General features: G+C 53.2%; 1 protein-coding gene across 1 annotated transcript in view; it reads left to right on the top strand.

Annotated features, from left to right (window-relative positions):
- The window catches only part of ABCC3 (ATP binding cassette subfamily C member 3), a 55,155-nt gene that overhangs the window by 18,150 nt on the left and 17,479 nt on the right, over positions 1–19,526 (top strand). The window contains exons 2-17 of the mRNA XM_069482390.1: positions 5,207–5,383; positions 5,739–5,864; positions 6,047–6,184; positions 7,058–7,183; positions 7,390–7,451; positions 8,166–8,297; positions 9,427–9,618; positions 13,113–13,290; positions 13,392–13,553; positions 15,050–15,142; positions 16,347–16,550; positions 16,672–16,818; positions 17,210–17,297; positions 17,576–17,642; positions 17,865–17,991; positions 18,077–18,253. Of these exons, the coding sequence (XP_069338491.1) occupies positions 5,207–5,383; positions 5,739–5,864; positions 6,047–6,184; positions 7,058–7,183; positions 7,390–7,451; positions 8,166–8,297; positions 9,427–9,618; positions 13,113–13,290; positions 13,392–13,553; positions 15,050–15,142; positions 16,347–16,550; positions 16,672–16,818; positions 17,210–17,297; positions 17,576–17,642; positions 17,865–17,991; positions 18,077–18,253 (2,196 nt within the window). The remainder of the gene's footprint in view (positions 1–5,206; positions 5,384–5,738; positions 5,865–6,046; positions 6,185–7,057; positions 7,184–7,389; positions 7,452–8,165; positions 8,298–9,426; positions 9,619–13,112; positions 13,291–13,391; positions 13,554–15,049; positions 15,143–16,346; positions 16,551–16,671; positions 16,819–17,209; positions 17,298–17,575; positions 17,643–17,864; positions 17,992–18,076; positions 18,254–19,526) is intronic.

Here is a 19,526-nt window from a genome sequence, read left to right as displayed (position 1 = left end):
AAAGCCTTGCACTATCGAGTCAGGTTAGAGTTGATAACAATGGGAGATGCGGGATGTTCTATTAGTATGGTATAGGCCTGCCAGTAACTATTTCATAAGAGGTCAATCTATGTTTTCCAGTGAGAATGAATCTGGTGGCCATCAGCTGGTAATACCTTTGACCAAGGCAATCCAGACAATTCGGTTAGCTTTGCCTAATGCCACTGTGTTTGTAATACTTCTTTAACTATTTCACAGCTTGTCCAATAAAACGAGTACCTCACTGGCTATTTCTCTAGGAACGCCCCACAAGGGAAACACATTTTCTAATAACTACTGTCATAGCATCAGCCTTCCTACAAGGGAAAGCTTCTGTACGACTGGAACACATGCACTAAAGGCGGCAATAGAATGAAATCCATCTGTAAGTGTTTACATGATCCAGCAGGTGCTGAAAATGTATCACCTGAGGTTTTTATGGTCTAACCAGAGTTATGGGTTTGACAAAGCAAACATTGGTTATGAACCATTTGAGCAGTTTTAGAACAGTGGCCCCACCAATATTTTTCCATAGTTTGGATCATTTTATCTCTTACAGGATGAGTCATGGAGTGCAGAGTTTTTAATATTGGAAGCTTAGAGGACTCGAGAAGAACCAGGCAGCCATCCAGGCTCTCCATGAGTTCATGCTTAACATTGGATTTACATCCTCTCAAATACCAATTTTGTTCCAATTTGGGTACATAGCACTGTTTATTATTAAATAAATAGGTTATCATAGTTTATGTAATTTGAATAAATCTTATGGAGTTCATGCAAATTGCATATCTTTATAATTCAGTACTGGCTGACTTAGCATCAAATCTGCCAAATCATTTCCTTGGTATTTAATTAATTCTTGTTCTGTTTGTTGTTGGATTAGCAGTTTTACGAACCAGTCAGTTTCTTCATTGGAGTTCTGGGAATTCCCACTCTAATCAATGGCATGTTCTAACGTTATCAGAAACGTGTACTTGTCAGTGTACTTTCCAGGAATTTTCTTGTAGATGAAACGCTTTGGGCTTTTTGTGGTTTAGGAAACTACCAGAGTAAATAATTGTCTGTGAATGACAACACTTAAAAACGGTCATGGTCTGATGACGGTTTTTTTTTTCGTTGTTGTTGCCCGGGCTAGAGTGCCGTGGCATCAGCCTCGCTCACAGCAACCTCAAACTCCTGGGCTCAAGCAATCCTCTTGCCTCAGCCTCCCAAGTAGCTGGGACTACAGGCATGCACCACCATGCTAATTTTTTCTGTATATATTTTTAGTTGTCCATATAATTTCTTTCTATTTTTAGTAGAGACGGGTTCTCGCTCTTGCTCAGGCTGGTCTCGAACTCCTGAGCTCAAACAATCTGCCTGCCTCGGCCTCCCAGAGTGCTAAGATTACAGGTGTGACCCACCACGCCCCGCCTTTAACTTTCTATTCTTGATACAAATGTTACAACCTTTCAGTATATGAAAGACATCTTTTACATGGAAATTTTACCTTACATCCATTTAACTCACTTATTTTTAACAATTATGCTTGGATGTATTATGAAGGTGAGATATTAAACAGCTAGCCGTCATCTTAAGTTGTTTTTCTTGCTGGCAAATGTTGTCATATGGACATAACATACGCTTATTTCACCAGTAAACCTAGGTAGGAAGTCATGCATTTGTATTATATTTTATCCTGACAATGCTGAAGACATGCCTATTTAAATCAAACCAGGCCGGGCGCGGTGGCTCACGCCTGTAATCCTAGCACTCTGGGAGGCCGAGGTGGGCAGATCGTTTGAGCTCAGGAGTTCGAGACCAGCCTGAGCAAGAGTGAGACCCCATCTCTACTAAAAATAGAAAGAAATTACATGGACAGCTAAAAAAATATATATAGAAAAAATTAGCCGGGCATGGTGGCGCATGCCTGTAGTCCCAGCTACTCGGGAGGCTGAGACAGGAGGATCGCTTGAGCTCAGGAGTTTGAGGTTGCTGTGAGCTAGGCTGACGCCACGGCACTCACTCTAGCCTGGGCAACAGAGTGAGACTCTGTCTCAAAAAAAAAAAAAAAAATTAAAAATTAAAATTAAATCAAACCAACAATGTTATTTGCCAAAGGTCACTCAAGTCATATGAACTTGAAAAGCACTTGGGTTATTTTTTGAGAGAATGCTTCATTTATATAAGCAATTATTTTTCTTTAAGCCCATTAAATAGAGCTCTTTACAGTTAATTTGGCAATATCAGAGGAGATAGAAAAGTATCAAACATATATATCATACAGACAGACAGACATAAACATATAAAAGGAAACAGATCTTATAGCTTTCATTTGAAAATTTTAGCCATGTGCCAGGTACAATAATACAAAACTCACCAACTTATTAAAGCGTATCTGGATTCAAATTGTTTTTCTGGCTAATGAAACAAGATTTCCTGACCAGATGGCTAAAGCTTTTGAATAATATTTGTGAAAAAGACTTTCAAGTTTTTTTTTATTTGCTTTCTGTAAAGGAACCTTATAAAGAGGCAACTTTTGATTCATTGAGTCTTTTAGATGCCTCTGTGTACCAATTAAAGAATACATCCCATTGCTTTTATGGCATTTTGGATTCTTTCTTTTCTAATGTGCCTCACAAGTGAACAATTTTATCTAGGTCAGAACTTCCCCACTGTGGCCACTGTCATTCTAAGTTGTCCTTAGTAAGGTTAACCCTTTTTTCCAAAAATACACAGGTTCTGGGGCCATAATTTTTGTGCATAGTTAGCCAGAGTCCCAGACTCCTCAGATTTGGAGGAACCCATTTTCAAAAGGTAATTCCTGAGGCTCCTAACTGAATTCAGTTCAGTTAATTAGCAAATCTGATTTGATCCTAGACCCAGTCCTGTCCAAGAATTGCTCAAATAAACTCAGAAAGCTCAAAACACATATTTGTGGAGCTTGGAATGCAAGAGCGAACTCATCCACAACCTGGCAGGTACCTTCACTTGGTTACTCAATGCTTCTCAGGGTTTCTGGATGTCTACTTCAGATCCCACTTCTGACACCAAATTTAATAGTTTATTTGAGCAAAAAAATGATTCATGAATCGAGCAGCAGCCTGAACCAATAAAGGTTCAGAGAGCTCCACCCAGCTATATGGGCAAGCAGTATTTATAGAGAGAAAAAGAAAGTGATGTACAGAAATAGCCTGATTGGTTACAACTTGGTGTTTGCCTTATTTGGACATATCTGAACAGTTTTCAGCCTGTGATTGGTTGAAAGCGCAGCTGCTATGGTTGGCTGAGATTCCTCTACTTGATACAAGAATCTACTCTCAAGTCAGGTTACAGTTTGCTACATAAGAAGGCAGCTTTAGGCCAAATTTAATTTAATTTAATACCTCCAACTTGAAAGTCAGAAACCAAACAAAACCAACCAAGAAACAGAAAAAAGGAAAATCTGAAGATTTTTGTGCATGCATAACTTTGATAAAGATAAAAAAGATAATTTTTTTTTTGAGACAGAGTCTCACTCTGTTGCTCGGGCTAGAGTGCCATGGCATCAGCCTAGCTCACAGCAACCTCAAACTCCTGGGCTCAAGGGATCCTCCTGCCTCAGCCTCCCGAGTAGCTGGGACTACAGGCATGCGCCACCATGCCTGCCTAATTTTTCTATTTTTAGTAGAGCCAGGGCTTGCTCTTGCTTAGGCTGGTCTCAAACTCCTGACCTCAAGCGATCCTCCCACCTTGGCCTCCCAGAGTGTTAAGATTATAGGCGTGAGCCACCTCGCCTGGCCAAAAATGATAATCTTTTAAATTGGCAATTAGAAAGTAGGCAGTTATATCCTCAGATAACAGTTGTCTCTAGAGGGATGGGATTGTGGGTGGTTTTTCTTATTGTTTATATTTTCTGAGCTTTCTGTAAAAAAAAAAAAAAAAAAAACTTCTAATGCTTTGCAAGAAGGATAAAAAAAGATTAGTATGTTGGTGGCCTTGGAGGAAACAATCTCAGTAAAACATATGTTTATTAAGGAATTAATTCCCCCATCTCTTTCCAAAAAAGTTCTTAGGTGTAATTATAGGCAAAGGTAAAAGACAGTCCTGTCAGATGCCACTAGGGTAACCAACCATCCTGGTTTGTCCAAGACTAAGCAGTTTCCCACAACACTGGACTTCCAGTACTAAAACCAGAGCAGTACTGCCCAAAATGGGATAGTTGGTCACCCTAGCCTGTGTAATTTGCAAAAATCTCTCCATACTGCCTTGTCCCTGAGTCTCACACCCACCCAGTGGGTTAGGTGGGCCACCCCCATTTCAAAGGAGAGGCACTAAGGCTCAGGGAAGCTCCTTCTCCCTTATCCTTGGGAGAGGCCTTAAGCAGAAGGGGGCTTTTAAACTATGTGCATATATTACTTTGATAAAATTTTCAAAAAAATTTTTTTAAAGAGTAGGAATCTAGAATGATAGAAAGCAGATGAGCCTGGGAGGGACAGATGCAAAGGAGGACAAGGGGACTTGCAGAGTGATGGAACTATTCGATATCTTTATTGTGGCAATGGCCTTGCAGGTGTATACAGCTGTCAAATCAGCCTCCTTTATATATAATGATCTTTCAAGACATCTTTCTCAGATTATATATGAAAATAGTTTGATGTGTGAATATGTAACTAAAAAGATAACTATTGTATTATATACGTATTTTTTATTTTCTGTATATTATGATGTTTTGACATCTTTAACAAACAAAAACAAACACAAAACAAACAACCCAAGCTTTCTGGCTGGGGAGACACTGCTTCTCCTGGGGCTAGTCAATTTGCAAAGATAGTAAATGGCTCAGCCAGGGACATGACCTTGATATACAAACTAAACAATCCACAGTTATACCTCCTCTGTCTGGCTCATGCAACACAAGAGGCAATATTGCTCTGTCTTAAACTGTCAACACTCATTCAGTTGCATACTTTAAATGGGTGCAGTTTCTTGGTCTTAAATTATACCTCACTGAGAGAGAGAAAATAGGAAGAAATGGAGGCAGCCGTGGCCTCCTTGGGGAACTCACACTCAGGACAGCCCCTGCTCATTTGCAGACTTAGGCTCCCTCCTCCTCACCTATCTTCCACCCCACCCCTGTCTTGGACGGAGCGTCTCTCTGGCCCACCCAAGGGAGAGCCCAATACTCTAGGAGGCAGCCACAGCACTGAATTGTCCTCTCTGTCCCCAGGATTCCAACCTGTCTGTGCACACGGACAACCCGGACCTCACTCCCTGCTTCCAGAACTCCCTGCTGGCCTGGATCCCCTGCATCTACCTGTGGCTTGCTCTGCCCTGCTACCTGTTCTACCTGCGGCAGCACCATCATGGCTACATCATCCTCTCCCACCTGTCCAGGCTCAAGACGGTCAGGGGCTCAGGGCTCTCCTATGGGCTGGACTGGGACTAGAGGATTCTGCTTTTAATGAGCCCCCCCTGCCCTCCTCAGCTGGACTAGGTTCCCCGGTCTCACCTGCCCTGCAGCTTGGGGCATGGCAGCCAGCCAGCTGGGTCTGCAGCCAGCTGAGATATTCCTGGCTTGGGAAAGTTCAAGCAAGTTCAGCAATGCTCTCTCTACTCCCAAGAAGCTTCTGGTCAGCACCCTTCCCAGCCTTCAGGGCCAGGCCCAGGCAGGTCTGGTGGCTTCAGGTGCAAAGACCCCACCCCAGCAGGACTGTCCCTGTCTCTGGCGATGGGGGCTCCAACCTGTGCCCTGTTCGTAGGTCCTGGGCGTCCTGCTGTGGTGTGTCTCCTGGGCGGAACTTTTTTACTCTTTCCATGGCCTAATCCACGGCTGGGCGCCTGCCCCCATCTTCTTTGTCACCCCGCTGGTGGTGGGGATCACCATGGTCAGTGTGGGGCCCAGGATGCTGGGTGGGGGTCTGGGCTGTGGATTGTGATGGGGGAACCCTGGGCTCTGTGGAGAAGGCCGGACACCGGGAGTGGGAGGAGGATGGGGTTGGATGGGGAGGAAGGAGGCAGGTCCAGACATGTGTGCCCTGCCTGGGCCTTCCCTGCCCTCCCTGCACAGCTGTTGGCCACCCTGCTGATCCAGTATGAGCGGCTGCAGGGGGTGCAGTCCTCGGGGGTCCTCATCATCTTCTGGTTCCTGTGTGTGGTCTGCGCCATCGTCCCCTTCCGCTCCAAGATCCTTTTAGCCAAGGCAGAGGTAAGGGGGGAAGGTGGGGAGAGGGGAACCTGCCAGGTCCAGCCCTGTCTAGGAGGGTGACCTCAGAGCTCAAGGTCACTGCTGGGTCCCAGGCCCCTCCCTGCTGCCCCCAGGACCTCCTGTGCAATCTGTGTTCCCCACATGCCGCATCTCTGCCTGGAAGCAGGCTGGGGAGGGGGGATCAGTGTAACACAGGGGAATGGGGCAAAGATGCTGCCATTGTTGATGCTCGTGGGAGTGCAGGGGGCTGTTCTGTAGCCCCCCGCCCCCCGCCCCAGCAGCAGCACCAAAGGTGATGTCTGATATGGGTGTCAGTCAGTGTCTGCTTGATGAACACGTGTGTAAGTTCTGTCTTACCTAGAAGTCCCATTAGCACGTTGTGCCCCTCTCTTCCCACCTTCCTTGGTCCCTGGCCTTCCCCTTGACCTTGGAGGGAGGTGGTGTTGGGTGGTGGATGGAACACTGGGGGTCCTCTAGTGCCTCCCGTTTCTGCATCTGGGTGGGATGCAGTCAAGGAGAGTGGCTGGGAGCGCAGGCTCTGGACGATCCCCTTGCTCCCTATGTGATCTCGGGCCTGCTGCCTAACCCTTTGGAGCCTGATTCCCTCACCTGCAGAATGGGTGTCTTGAGATTTCCTGCCTGTTGGCTGTTGTCCCAGTTAGACGAGGCCATGAAGGTCAAGTGCTGGCACCATGTCTGGCCTAGGACAAGTCCTCACTGAACCCCAGCCCCTGTGGTCTTTCCCCCTTCCCCAGAGTCCTGCAGGCACTGCCTCCCAGCCCAAAGGAGCTGCCGCCTGGGGCTCTCCCCAGGGCAGGGCTGCTGGCCCAGGCTCCTCTGGTGTTTCTGACACCCCCTCCCCTCTCCCCCCAGGGCAGGATCTCAGACCCCTTTCGCTTCACCACCTTCTACATCTATTTTGCCCTGGTGTTGTCTGCGCTCATCCTGTCCTGCTTCAGGGAGAAACCACCGCTCTTCTCCCAAAAGAATGTCGAACCTGTGAGTTTGCCATAGAGGGTGTGGGGGTTCCACGGCTCACAACTCAGCCCTTGAAAGCAGCCCCCAAAGGGGGACAGATGTCACCTCCACAATCTGTGCGCTGGGGCTTGCAGCAGGAAGGAGTGAGGGGCTCCTCCCTTCCTCTGCCCTGCTTTGAGAGGGTGGTGGGCATCCTTAATTCCGCCATCCATTCTCTCACCTTCTAGAACCCCTGTCCAGAGGCCAGTGCTGGCTTTCTCTCCCGCCTGTCTTTCTGGTGGTTCACAAAGTAAGTTGGCTCTTTCGTCAGCCTGGGCCAGAGGGAGGGGGAGAGATTGGAGGTGACAGGGGGGTTGGGGGGGGGGAAGCAGGTCAGAAGTTCAGGGTCCTGGCTGGCCCTGGGGCAGGGGACGGTGGGGGACAGTGTCTGTCTGGGCTGCTTGGCTGGGTGCAGAGGCCTGGCCTGGCCCAGCTCTGCTCCCAGGCTGTAGGCCAGCTCTCCACCTGGCGGCCCCGGGGACAGGCCCAGGGGGCTGGAAGGAGACTGTAATTAGTTCCCAGCGCTTCCGTCTGGGATAAACCTGCAGCTTGTCATCTTCTTGGCTGCCCCTCAGAATGGCTTGGGCAGGATAATTGTGTCTGTGACCTGGGTGACAGCTCATTAACGTGCCGCACCGAGAAAGCACCTGAGGCCAGGGCTGAATCCACCACGCGTGTCCTCACGCAGGGCCCAAGCCAGCACGGACTTCACCCCCAGGGCCTGGGGGGAGATGGGCATGTGGGCAGGAGGAGGAGGAGGGGGCTACAGGCAGGACCCTGGGAGGGGGAGGCAGAGACCCAGCCTGTTCACTGTGGGAATGGAGACACCGCCCTTGGGCACAGCACTCAAGGGAGACCCTCCTTTCTGGAGACCCTGGGGCCCTGGAGACACCGGCCCCCAGCTCCAGGCTGCTCAATTCTGACCCTACGTGGGGCTGCCTGCCGCCTCCACCCCCCTCCCCAGGATGGCCATCCTCGGCTACCGGCGTCCCCTGGAGGAGCAGGACCTCTGGTCCCTCAATGAGGAGGACAAATCCTACAAGGTGGTGCAGCGGCTTCTGGAGGCGTGGAGGAAGCAGGAAAAGCAGGAGCCACGGTGAGGCCCTCGCTGTGTGTCCGCACCCACCGCCCAGCCCCCCACACACCCCGGGTCCCCTGCAGATGACGCTAGTGGGCCTGGGATGGTCACACGGGGTGGCAGGCAGAGCAGGTGCAGATGATTTCTTGGTGGCCTCAGGGCCGTGATGTGGGAAGCTTATGCCTGGACACGGCTAGTTCTCCCCAGCTCGAGTGAGGGCAGGAGAACGGCTGGCTCTTTCCTACACTTGCTCTGCCCTGGGCCCCGTCCTCTCAACAGCCCTACGGTGTGGGTTCTATTGTCCCCATGTTACAGATGGGGACAACTAGGCCCAAGGTCCCCTAGTTGGCGGTGGCAGAGCTGGACTCCACACCCAGCTGTCTGGCCCCAGAAGTCCCGCTCTCACCACTGCGCCACGCTGCCTGCCTTACAGGGTAGATTCCGGGGACTTCCTCCAGGAGGGGAGGGAGCCAGCACTCTCCCACCCCACTCCGGCCTCCTCTTTCTGTCTCTGGCCGACTGCCCGGCCAAGAGAGCTGGGGCTCAGGGTCATCCTTCTCCAGCCACTTCTGCTCCCAGGGTTGAACTCTCCTCCCACTCATGACCTCGGAGTTCAGCGCTTACTCAGCCCAGGCTCCTGGTTGCCACTAGCTGTTGGAGGAACAAAGACTGGGCCTGGCCAGCAGGATCTTGGCTTCCATGGCTTGAGCCTCTGGGAAGACCTACAGGTCCCCCGTCTGCCGGCTGCACCCCTCTCTGTCCCTCCAGGCCACCTTCAACCCCGCCCTGCTCAGCTGCCCAGTGCGTGCCCCACGGGCCATCCTTGCTCTGGTCTCCCCTTCGCTCTCGGCGTCCGCCCTGGAGCCAGCGCTGGGGAGCTAGGGAGAGGCCAGAGGCTGGGAAGAGCTGGGTTTTGTAGTCCTCGGGGTCGCAGTCTGGCCCCCACCCCCTGCAGATGCCCTCTGGCACCCCAACACAGAGTGGCCCACACAGTTCTCACGTTGTCTGTCCCCCTCTCAGTTCTGAGAGCCAGAAACCCAGCTCCCTCCTCCTCCTCCTCCTCCTCACTCCCAGCCAGCCCAGCCTGGCCCTTGGCTCCATGGGGCCCAGCGCCCATTGCACCCACTGCCCCTTCCTCCCCGACCAGACGCAAGGCTGCGGAGGCATCTGGGAAGACCGTCTCCGGCGAAGGCGAGGCGCTGCTGCGGGCCCAGCCCAGGCCCGGGGGCCCCTCGTTCCTGCGGGCCATGCTGGTCACCTTTGGCCCCAGCTTCCTCATCGGTGCCTGCTTCAAGCTCATCCAGGACCTGCTGTCCTTCGTCAACCCGCAGCTGCTCAGGTGTCTCCTCGCTCCCTCTTGCTGCGGCCCTGCCAGAGGGCTGGGACACACAGGAAAGAGAACCCCAGGCCGGAGCGGGAGGGGCTACCTCCACTTCCTGTGTGACCCTTGGGCTACCTCCACTTCCTGTGTGACCCTTGGCAAGTGCCATTGCCTCTCACCCCAGCTTCCCCATTCGCGTCCAGCTTAGACTTGCTGGGTGCGCCCTGCGTGCCAGGCACCGGGGCGGATGTGTTACCAAGCGTTCTCTCTGGAAACATTTCCAGCAGTCCTGTGCAGAAGTACCCTTACTCCTGTTTTGCAAACGAGAAAGTAGAAACTCAGAGAGGTGACGTGACTCGGCCAAGGGCACAAGCTAGGGAAGAGGGAATCGTTTCTGAGTCCAGGGCCCGGAACTCCAGCTCCGGTGCGCTTTTCACCACCATCGGGCTCTGCCATCTGTCACAGCAGTGGCTCAGACTAGAAGGAGCTCTCAAATGAGAGGGTGGGAGGGAGAGCTGCCCAGTAGCTGAGCCCCCAGCCCAGTGCCCCTCCAAGCGTGCATTCATGTGTTCCGGGAACATTTGTTGAGCCTCCAGGGTACCAGGATGGTGCTAGTTGCTAGGGATACAGAGATAGACAGGGCCAGGCGCGGTGGCTCCGGCCTAGCGCCTATAATCCTAGCACTCTGCGAGGCCGAGGCGGGAGGATCATTTGAGGTCAGGAGTTTGAGACCAGCCTGATCAAGAGCAAGACCCCATCTCTACTAAAAATAGAAAGAAAAAAAAATTAGCCAGTCAACTAAAAATAGAAACAAAAAATTAGCCGGGTGTGGTGGCTCCCGTCCATAGTCCCAGCTACTCGGGAGGCTGAGGCAGAAGGATTGCTTGAGCCCAGGAGCCTGAGGTTGCTGAGAGCTAGGTTGATGCCATGGCACTCAGTCTAGCCCGGACAACAAAGCGAGACTCTGTCTCAAAAAAAAAAAAAAAAATGTTATGGTCTTGAGGTCTTGTGTGAGAAACCAGCGTGTACATCACTTGGAATAAATGGGGGCAGAGCTGTACTCAGCTGTCTGGAAAGGCCTGGGGGGGCCAAGAAAGCCAGCCTGGGACAGAGCAGGGAACCCTTGCCAGCTCAGGAAGTCACAGGTTTGCAGGGACAAGTAGGGAAAGATAGAGGGGAAAGTTCAGCCTAAGCTAGTCACAAAGGCCTGAGACGGCATGACTCAGGGATTCCAGGTGTTTCTGGGTTTTGAGGCTCTCCTGCCAGCAGGGCGGGGGAGGCAGGGCAGGGCTGGTGGGTGGAAGTGGGCCAACCTGTCAGATTAAGGCCAGGCATGAGATAAGCCTCCCTGGGAGCTGTTCCGGAGCTGGGTGTGTGGCCAAGGAGAGGGAGGAGGCAGGGCTACCTGGGCTCTGGCCTGGGGGACTGGCGATGCCGGATCCCTTGCTGAGATGCTGGGCTCAGCAGGAGCGAGGCACCGGGGTGGGTGGGAGGTGCTGGTGGGGTCTCCGGGATTGGGGGGGGGCGGTGGGTGCCCAGCTAGCTGGAGGTCACATTATCAGGGTCAGCAGTAGAACCCCACAGTCCCACATCTGTGGCTCTGCGCTCCCAGAGAGCCCATGTAGGGGGCGAGGGTGGAGCGCCCCAGCAGAGCCCTAGGAATTCCGACAGGCCAGGGGTGAGCACAGGGCAGACTGGAGGGGCCAGAGCTGGGAAAAGAAAAGAACCTGGAACGAGGAGTGAAGTGCAGAAAGCGCTTCCGGGGTGGAGGAATAAGGGGAGTAACCTCCAGTGTTTAAATTTGGCCAGTAAAATAGAGCCTGTGGGAGGCACCATGGAGCTGGTAATTGACTTTGTAAAAACAGAGGCTGGGACAGAGCGGAAGGGCCTGAGAGCAGGGGCTGCAGTGGAGACGGAGCCATCTAGAAACTTGCTGCAAAGAAAGGGGTATTGGCCCGTGGCTCACGCCTGTAATCCTGGCACCCTGGGAGGCTGATGTGGGAGGATTACCTGAGCTCCGGCGTTTAAGACCAGCCTGAGCAAAAGCAAGACCCTGTCTCTACTAAAATTAGAAAAATTAGCCAGGCATCTTGGCACGTGCCTGTAGTCCCAGGTATTCACGAGGCTGAGGGAGGAGGATTGCTTGAGCCCAGGAGTTCGAGGTTGCTGTGAGCTATGATCATGCCACTGTACCCTACCTGGGGTGACAGAGAGAGACCCTGTCTCAAAAAAAAAAAAAAAAAGATAGAAAGAAAGAAAGAAAAAAGAAAGGGATATTCATTTCCTGGTAGCAAATCACTGCCGATTAGGTGGCTTAAAACAACGGAAATTGATTCCCTCACAGTTCTGGAGGCAAAAGCCCAAAATCAAGGTGTTGGCAGGGTTGGTTCCTTCCAGAGGATCTGGAAGAGGATCTGTCGCTTCCTCTCTCCTGGCTTCTGGTAGTTTCTGACAACCCTCGGCGTTCCTGCCTAGTAGGTGCATCACTCTGATCTCTGTCTTCACGTGTGTGTGTGTGTGTGTGTGTGTCTGCAATTCTCCCTCTTCCTTCTCTTATAAAGACGCCAGTCACTAGATTAGAGTCTACCCTACTCCAATATGACCTCATCGCAAAGACCCTATTTCCAAATGAGGTCACATCCACAGGCACCAGGGCTCGGGACCTGAGCTTACCTTTCTGAGAGACACCAGCTGTGACAGAAGGGGAGGCCTGGCTATGACCCTGGCTGGAGGGCTCCACGGGTCCCACCCTGTCAATAGGCACAGGTGCAGAGCAGCTGGTAGAGGGGAAGACGGTGGGGACCAGGGGAAAGGGGCAAGAACGGAGCGCGTTCCCGGGGGCAGGGGCAGCCAGGACAGTCCGAGGGCACTCCTTTTCCAAGGCAGGAGAAAAGGAAGAGGGCGGGGGTTTGGAGCGCAGTGTGTGGGTGGCAGGGAGTCCTCAGTGGGTGGCTGAGTGGGCATACAGCTGCTGAGAGGGGCAGGGCATGGGGACAGGCCAGAAGGTAAGAAGAGAGGGGTGAAGAAGGCCCTGGGAGCGGAGGTGGGTTAGGGACCTGCAGAAGGTCACCAGGCGGCGCCTGGGGCCTCTGCAGTTGGGAGGATGGATTTGAGGGGCGAGGGTCTGTTGTGGTCTTGTGACGGACTGCGGAGCCCTCGGCAGCCCACCTTCCTGCCCGGTGGTTCAGGAGGTAAGAGAGGCAGGCGGGTGAGGCTGGTGGTGAGAGCCCCAGACAGTGGGTGGCAGGGCCCACGGGGGACAGGGAAGGAGGTGAAGGCAGCAGCCTGGTGCAAGGATGGAAGTCATGGTCTTGAGGCAGCTGGGCTGACCCTCCCGGCCTGGGGGTGGGGCGGGGAATGGGGTGTGGGGACGGGCTGGCAGCCCCCACTTGAGAGGCTGCAGAGGCAGGGGCTGCTGGGGAGGCTGAGTGTGGAAGCAGAGGGCTGCAGAGAAGGGAGCAGCTGGGACTTCGGACACCCCCGCCCACCTCGTGCCTCTCTTTTCCCCACAGCGTCCTGATCAGGTTTATTTCAAACCCCTCGGCCCCCACCTGGTGGGGCTTCCTGGTGGCCGGGCTGATGTTCGTGTGCTCCATGATGCAGACACTGATCGTAAATCAGTATCACCAGTGCATCTTCGTGCTGGGGTTGAGGTTCCGTACGGCGATCATAGGTGTCATCTACCGGAAGGTCAGCTGGAGCAAGGCATGGAAGGAGTGGGGGGCAGGCCAGCCCTGGGCAGCTTGTGAGGGGCTCGCAGCTGAGTCCCCTGCTCTGCTGTCCACCTGCAGGCTCTGGTGATCACCAGTTCAGTCAAACGTGCATCTACCGTGGGGGAAATTGTCAACCTCATGTCAGTGGACGCCCAGCGCTTCATGGACCTCGCCCCCTTCCTCAACCTGGTGTGGTCGGCACCCCTGCAGATCATCCTGGCAATCTACTTCCTCTGGCAGGTAACTCGAACCCTGACCTCTGCCCCTTCCTCTGACCTTGCTGCAGAAGGGACAAGAGAGGACTGTTCTGGAGCCCAGGCACGTGCTTATAATCCCAGCTACTCGGGAGGCTGAGGCAGGAAGGTCGCTTGAGCCCAAGAGTTCAAGGCCAGCCTGGGCAGCATAGTAAGACTCCATCTCAAAAAAAAAAATTAGCTGGGTTCCTGTAGTCCCAGCTTCTCAGGAGGCTGAGTTGGGAGGGTCACTTGAGCCCAGGAGTTCGAGGCTGTAGTGTGTAATGATCATACCTGTAAATAGCCACTGCAGTCCAGCCTGGGCAACATAGCAAGACCCCATCTCTAAAAAGACAGAGGCTGGATGCGGTGGCTCATGTCTGTAATCCTAGCACTCTTAGAGGGCAAGGTGGGAGGATCACTTGAGGTCAGGAGTTTGAGACCAGCCTGAGCAAGAGTGAGACCCCCGTCTCTACCAAAAGTAGAAAAAAGTAGCCGAGTGTGGTGGTGTGTGCCTATAGTTCCACCTACTCAGGAGGCTGAGGCAGGAGGATCACTTGAGCCCAGGAGTTTGAGGTTGCTGTGAGCTAGGCTGATGCCATGGCACTCTAGCCTGAGCAACAGAGCGAGACTCTGTCTAAAGAAAGAAAGGAGGAAGGAAGGAAGGATGGAAGGGGGGGAGGGAGGGAAGGAAGGAGGGAGGAAGGAAGGAAGGAAGAAAAGTAAGGGGAAAAAGGAGGGTTATTCTGGGTAGGCAGAGAGGATGTGGCATACACACAAGAGCTTCCCTAGGTACTGGGGGCAGGGGAGGAGGAGCAGGACTTTGAGGATGCCGGTGTCTACAACTGAATCCTTCCAACCTGTGCATTACCCTTCCCGCAGAAGCCAGGGGAGAACAGAGGGTCTTGGAGGCAGGCTGGGTGTGACTCTAGCTGTCACTATCCATGTGTGCCATCCTGTGTGCCTCGACACCCTTCTACATCTGCTGTTTGTCCCTATGGTCATTATCTGAAGGCTGGCTGCTTCTGCAAATGGGTGGTCATTCTGTCCTGATCTGTTTGGCCGACCACTATCTTTTGCTTCCTGCCCAGCTCCACGTTTCAGGCCAACAGAGCTGTTTGTCTGTTAGGTTCTGTCTGGAGACTTTGGTTATTTGTTCATCTGTCTTTTTTTTTTTTTTTTTTAGACAGTGTCTCACTTTGTTGCCTGGGCTAGAGTGCTGTGGCATCAGCCTAGCTCACAGCAACCTCAAACTCCTGGGCTCAAGGGATCCTCCTGCCTCAGCCTCCCGGGTAGCTGGGACTACAGGCACGCACCACCATGCCCGGCCAATTTCTTTCTATTTTTAATAGAGACGGGGTCTTGCTCTTGCTCAGGGTGGTCTCAGACTCCTGAGCTCAAGCGATCCACCTGCCTCGACTTCCCAGAGTGCTAGGATTACAGGCATAAGCCACTGCACCCGGCCTGTTCATCTGTCTTATCTATCTATTTGTGCCTCCTCAGAACCTGGGTCCCTCTGCCCTGGCTGGAGTTGCTGTCATGGTCTTGGTGATCCCACTCAATGGAGCTGTGGCCGTGAAGATGCGTGCTATCCAGGTAGGTGCCACCACAGGTGCACTGGCCCTGCCTGGGACACCTGGCCAGCTGCCTGGCGAAGGCTGTTCACTAACCTGGGGGCCCCTCCACCGCCTTGCTTGCTGAGTATGGACGACCGCTGGCCGCTTGCACAAACCGTAGCTCACTCTGCCCTCACAGCTCTGAGAGAGTTTTAGTAACTTTCTCATTTTGCAGCTGAGGAAGCAAGGCCCAGAGAAATTATGGCAGTCCAGAATCACATAGACCTGGGACTGGAACCTGAGTCTTCTGGTCTAATGACACCTTTCCCCACTAAGCATAAATAGCCGGTCATTCAGTCTGTTATTTGCAAATATGTGTTGAAGTCTTCAGCAGCTTCCCACTGCCCGTAGAATAAAGGACAAACTCCCTAAGACCAGCCACCAGGCCCCTGCTTACCTTGCCAATCCCTCACCACCCCCCACCCCAGGACATGGCCAAGTTTCAGCCAGCCTGGCCTTCTTTCTTTTCTTCAAAGCGCCAAACGCAGCGTACCTCTGGGCCACCGCACATACCATTCCCTCTGCCTGGAACACTCTTCACCCTTTCTCACCTGCCAGCTCCTTCCTTCCTCTCAGCATAAATGTCACTTCCTCCAGAAGCCCACCCTGATTACCCTGTTTAAGTTCGTTTCCCTGCCCCCACCCCATTGCTGTCTCGCAATATTATTTTCCTTCAGAGCACACATAATGATTTCTAATTAAGCATTAATCTGGTTAATCGTTTGCTCATTATCCGCCTCCTCCATCAGACTGTCAGCTGTATCATGGTCGGGGCCTTGTCTGAATTGCTTATTAGGACATCCTCCATGTCCAGCACATGCCCTGGCACATCGTAGGCACTCAGTAAATAGGGGTTGAATGAATGAACTCATCCGGCGTGCCAAGCCTTGGGTCAGCATCTGGAAGAACAAAGAGAAATAAACAATGCATACCCTCAGGAGCCTCACGGCCTGATGGGAAACCCATGTAAAGGAAGGTTATGGAACGAGAGGAAAGTGCCACATGCCTTAGAAACCCAGGGAAGGGGGCAGAGGATGCTGCCCGAGAGGGTCAGTGGCACTGAGGGTGGAGCTGGATTTGGTCAGGCCGAGGACACGGGGGAGGCGAGGGCTGGGCATTCCGGCACAGGGTGGGAGGCCGGGGCAGGCAGCAGGTGTGCCACCGAGGCTCGTTCCGCCGTGCAGGTGCAGCAAATGAAGCTCAAGGACTCACGCATCAAGCTGATGAGCGAGATCCTAGCTGGCATCAAGGTGCTGAAGCTGTACGCCTGGGAGCCCAGCTTCTCGGAGCAGGTGGAGGGCATCAGGAAGGGCGAGCTCCAGCTGCTGCGCAAGGCGGCCTACCTCCACGCCCTCTCCACCTTCTTCTGGACCTGCACCCCGTTCCTGGTGAGGCTCCCTGCCGGGGCTGGGCTCCTGCCTCCCACTGGGCCAGCCTGGGGCACTGCATGCCAGGGTGTGGCTGGGGCCCAGCAGACTCCACCCCGACACCCACCCGCCCTCTGCCCAGGTGACCCTGATCACCCTCGGGGTGTACGTGTGCGTGGACCAGAACAACGTGCTGGACGCCGAGAAGGCCTTTGTGTCCGTGTCCCTGTTCAATATCTTAAAGTTTCCCCTCCAACTGCTGCCCCAGTTAATCAGCAGCCTGACTCAGGTAACCGCGCGTGGGGCTGGGGATCCCGCTAGAGTTAGGGCAGGTTGTTGGGGTTCAGAGAAAGGTCACTTAGGGTCAAGGGATAATCAGGGAGAGTTGCTGGAATGAGGGGAGGGCCACTGGTGTTCTGAAGAGTTGTTCAAGGTTGAATGAGGTCACTGGGATCAGGGGTCATTTGGAGTCACAAGAGGTCAGGTGAGGTCTCCGGAGACAGCCCCCTCTTACCAACCTGGACTTTATCTTTGGGCAGTGGGAGCCACGGAAGACTCAGTCATGGGAGGGGCCCAGGTGCCATTGTCTAGGCCCGCCTAGCCCAGGAAGCTGGGGACAGGGCAGGGGTGGGGGGCGGGGGGGAAAGCACAGTCTCCAGGGCTGACTCACCCTCCTGCAGACCAGTGTGTCTCTGAAACGGATCCAGCATTTCCTGAGCCAAGATGAACTTGACCTCCAGTGTGTGGAAAGAAAGACCATCTCTCCAGGTCCAGAGACCCTCCTCCTGGGCTATTTACCCCAACCCTGGCTCTGGAAAATCCTCTGCTCCAAGCTCTCTCATTGTCCCATCACGACCCTCCTCTTCTTCCTCTTCACATCCGCTTTAACTCTGTGACCCCCTTCTCCTCCTCTGAGTTCTCTGTTCTCTGCCCCCCAGGGCTCTCCATCCCTCTCTCTCCCTTCTTCCCCCCAAGGGTTCCCCTCCCCTGTCCCCTGTGCTCTTCCCCCCATCCCTCCCTGACCCTATTCACCTTGGTCCTCCCAGGCTATGCCATCACCATGCACTGTGGCTCCTTCACCTGGGCTCAGGACCTGCCCCCCATCCTGTTGAGGTACCAGCTTCTCCCATCCCTTCTCTGACACCCACCGTGGGCTGAAGATCAGATCAATAGCAGCCCACAGCCCCCACCCCCAGGGTCTTTGAATGCAGGAAGAGCTTCAGCTTGCCAGGGTGGTGTCTGAAAGGGAGGAGGGCTCGAGTCTCCAGGTGGAAGGTTGGGGACCAAAACCCTGGTCCCCACCTCTGACTGGACTCCTGGGTTCCTTGCCCCTAGGCTAAACATCCAGGTCCCAAAAGGGGCACTAGTGGCTGTGGTGGGGCCTGTGGGCTGTGGGAAGTCCTCCCTGGTGTCTGCCCTGCTGGGAGAGATGGAGAAGCTGGAAGGCACAGTGCACGTGAAGGTGAGAGAGGCAGGGGCTCCCGGGCAGGGCATGGGGCTCAGCCACAGCTTGGGCAAGCCCCAAGGTAACGTCCTCCTGTGGCCAGGGCTCCGTGGCCTACGTGCCCCAGCAGGCATGGATCCAAAACTGCACTCTTCAGGAAAACGTGCTGTTTGGCCAAGCACTGGACCCCAAGCGCTACCAGCGGGCGCTGGAGGCCTGTGCCTTGCTCGCTGACCTGGAGATGCTGCCTGGTGGGGACCAGACGGAGATTGGAGAGAAGGTACAGCGTCCCCTCCCATCCCTGAGGAGCCAGCACACACAGCTGTCCTCCTCAACCCAGCCCAGGTCCATAGATTCATTCACTCATTTAATCATTCATTCACACATTCATGTACCATCATGCCCAGCTCTGTGCCAGGCACTGGGGAAAAAGATCTATTACCTGTTAAACGTGTGAACAGGTAAGGGCTATAGAATGCCCTGGGGCCAGGTGGAAGCCTGTGCAGGATACAGGAGGGCACTGGGGGGATTTTGCATAAGGAAGCAAACTTTGAGCTGAATCTTAACAACTGAGGAAAAGGAGCTCAGCATTCATCTATCCATTCATTCATCTGATTTTCACTAAGCACCTACTATATGCCAGGCAATACTATACACTGGGCTAAAATCTCTGCCTTCATATAGGTTACCTTCTAGTGGGAGAAAGAGACATAAAGCAAGATAAATAAGTAAAATATATATTAGATAAATACTCAGTGGAAAAAATAAGGCAGGGAAGGAATACAGGAATACCAGCAGGGCTAAATTGTTAGAGTAGCTTGGGAAAAACCCAATAAGAATCAGAGACCCAAACAAAGAGCAGGGCCGGGTGCTGTGGCTCATGCCTGTAATCCTAATACTTTGGGAGGAGAAGGCAGAAGGACCACTTGAGGCCAGGAGTTCAAGGCTGAGTTTGTGGCACTGCACTCCAGCCTGGGTAACAGAGTGAGACCCTGCCTCAAAAAAAAAAAAAAAAAAAAAAACTGAAACAAAATAACAGCTGGAGTGAGCCCTGTCTGGGGCCACAGAGCCCGATGGTGGGGCACAAAGCCCCATCTGGGGGCAGGCCATCAGAGGCAGAAAGAGCAAGCAGTGCAGAGCCTTGGAGGCAGGAGTGTGACTGGGAGTTGGAGGACCAGCAAGGAGGCCAGTGTGACTGAAATGAAGTGAGCATGAGGCTCCAGAGTGGTGACAAGGCAGCCAGGTCATTTGGGTTCCATGGGTCACTCAAAGGACTGTGTGGCTTTTGCCCAGAGTGATGAAAGCCATTAGAGGATGTGAGCCCAGGAACAGGAGGTGGACCTGGATGGGCATCCCAGTGCCCTTTAGTGTTACTGGAGGTTAGGAAGTGGAAGGAGGGCTCAGGGTGAGGCAGATCCTTGCAGACATTGGTTAAGAGTTTGGACTTTACTCTAAAACACATGAGACATCGGTGAAAGGTTTTGGGTTTTGATTCATTAATTTTTAACTGTGGTAAGATACACATAATATAAAATGTACCTTCTTAGCCTTTT

The sequence above is a fragment of the Eulemur rufifrons genome, chromosome 9 (genome assembly GCF_041146395.1).
Source record: "Eulemur rufifrons isolate Redbay chromosome 9, OSU_ERuf_1, whole genome shotgun sequence".
NCBI classification, from domain to species: Eukaryota; Metazoa; Chordata; class Mammalia; order Primates; family Lemuridae; genus Eulemur; species Eulemur rufifrons.
Note: the sequence above shows the minus strand (reverse complement) of the source record. Positions and strands in the feature narration are given on the sequence as shown.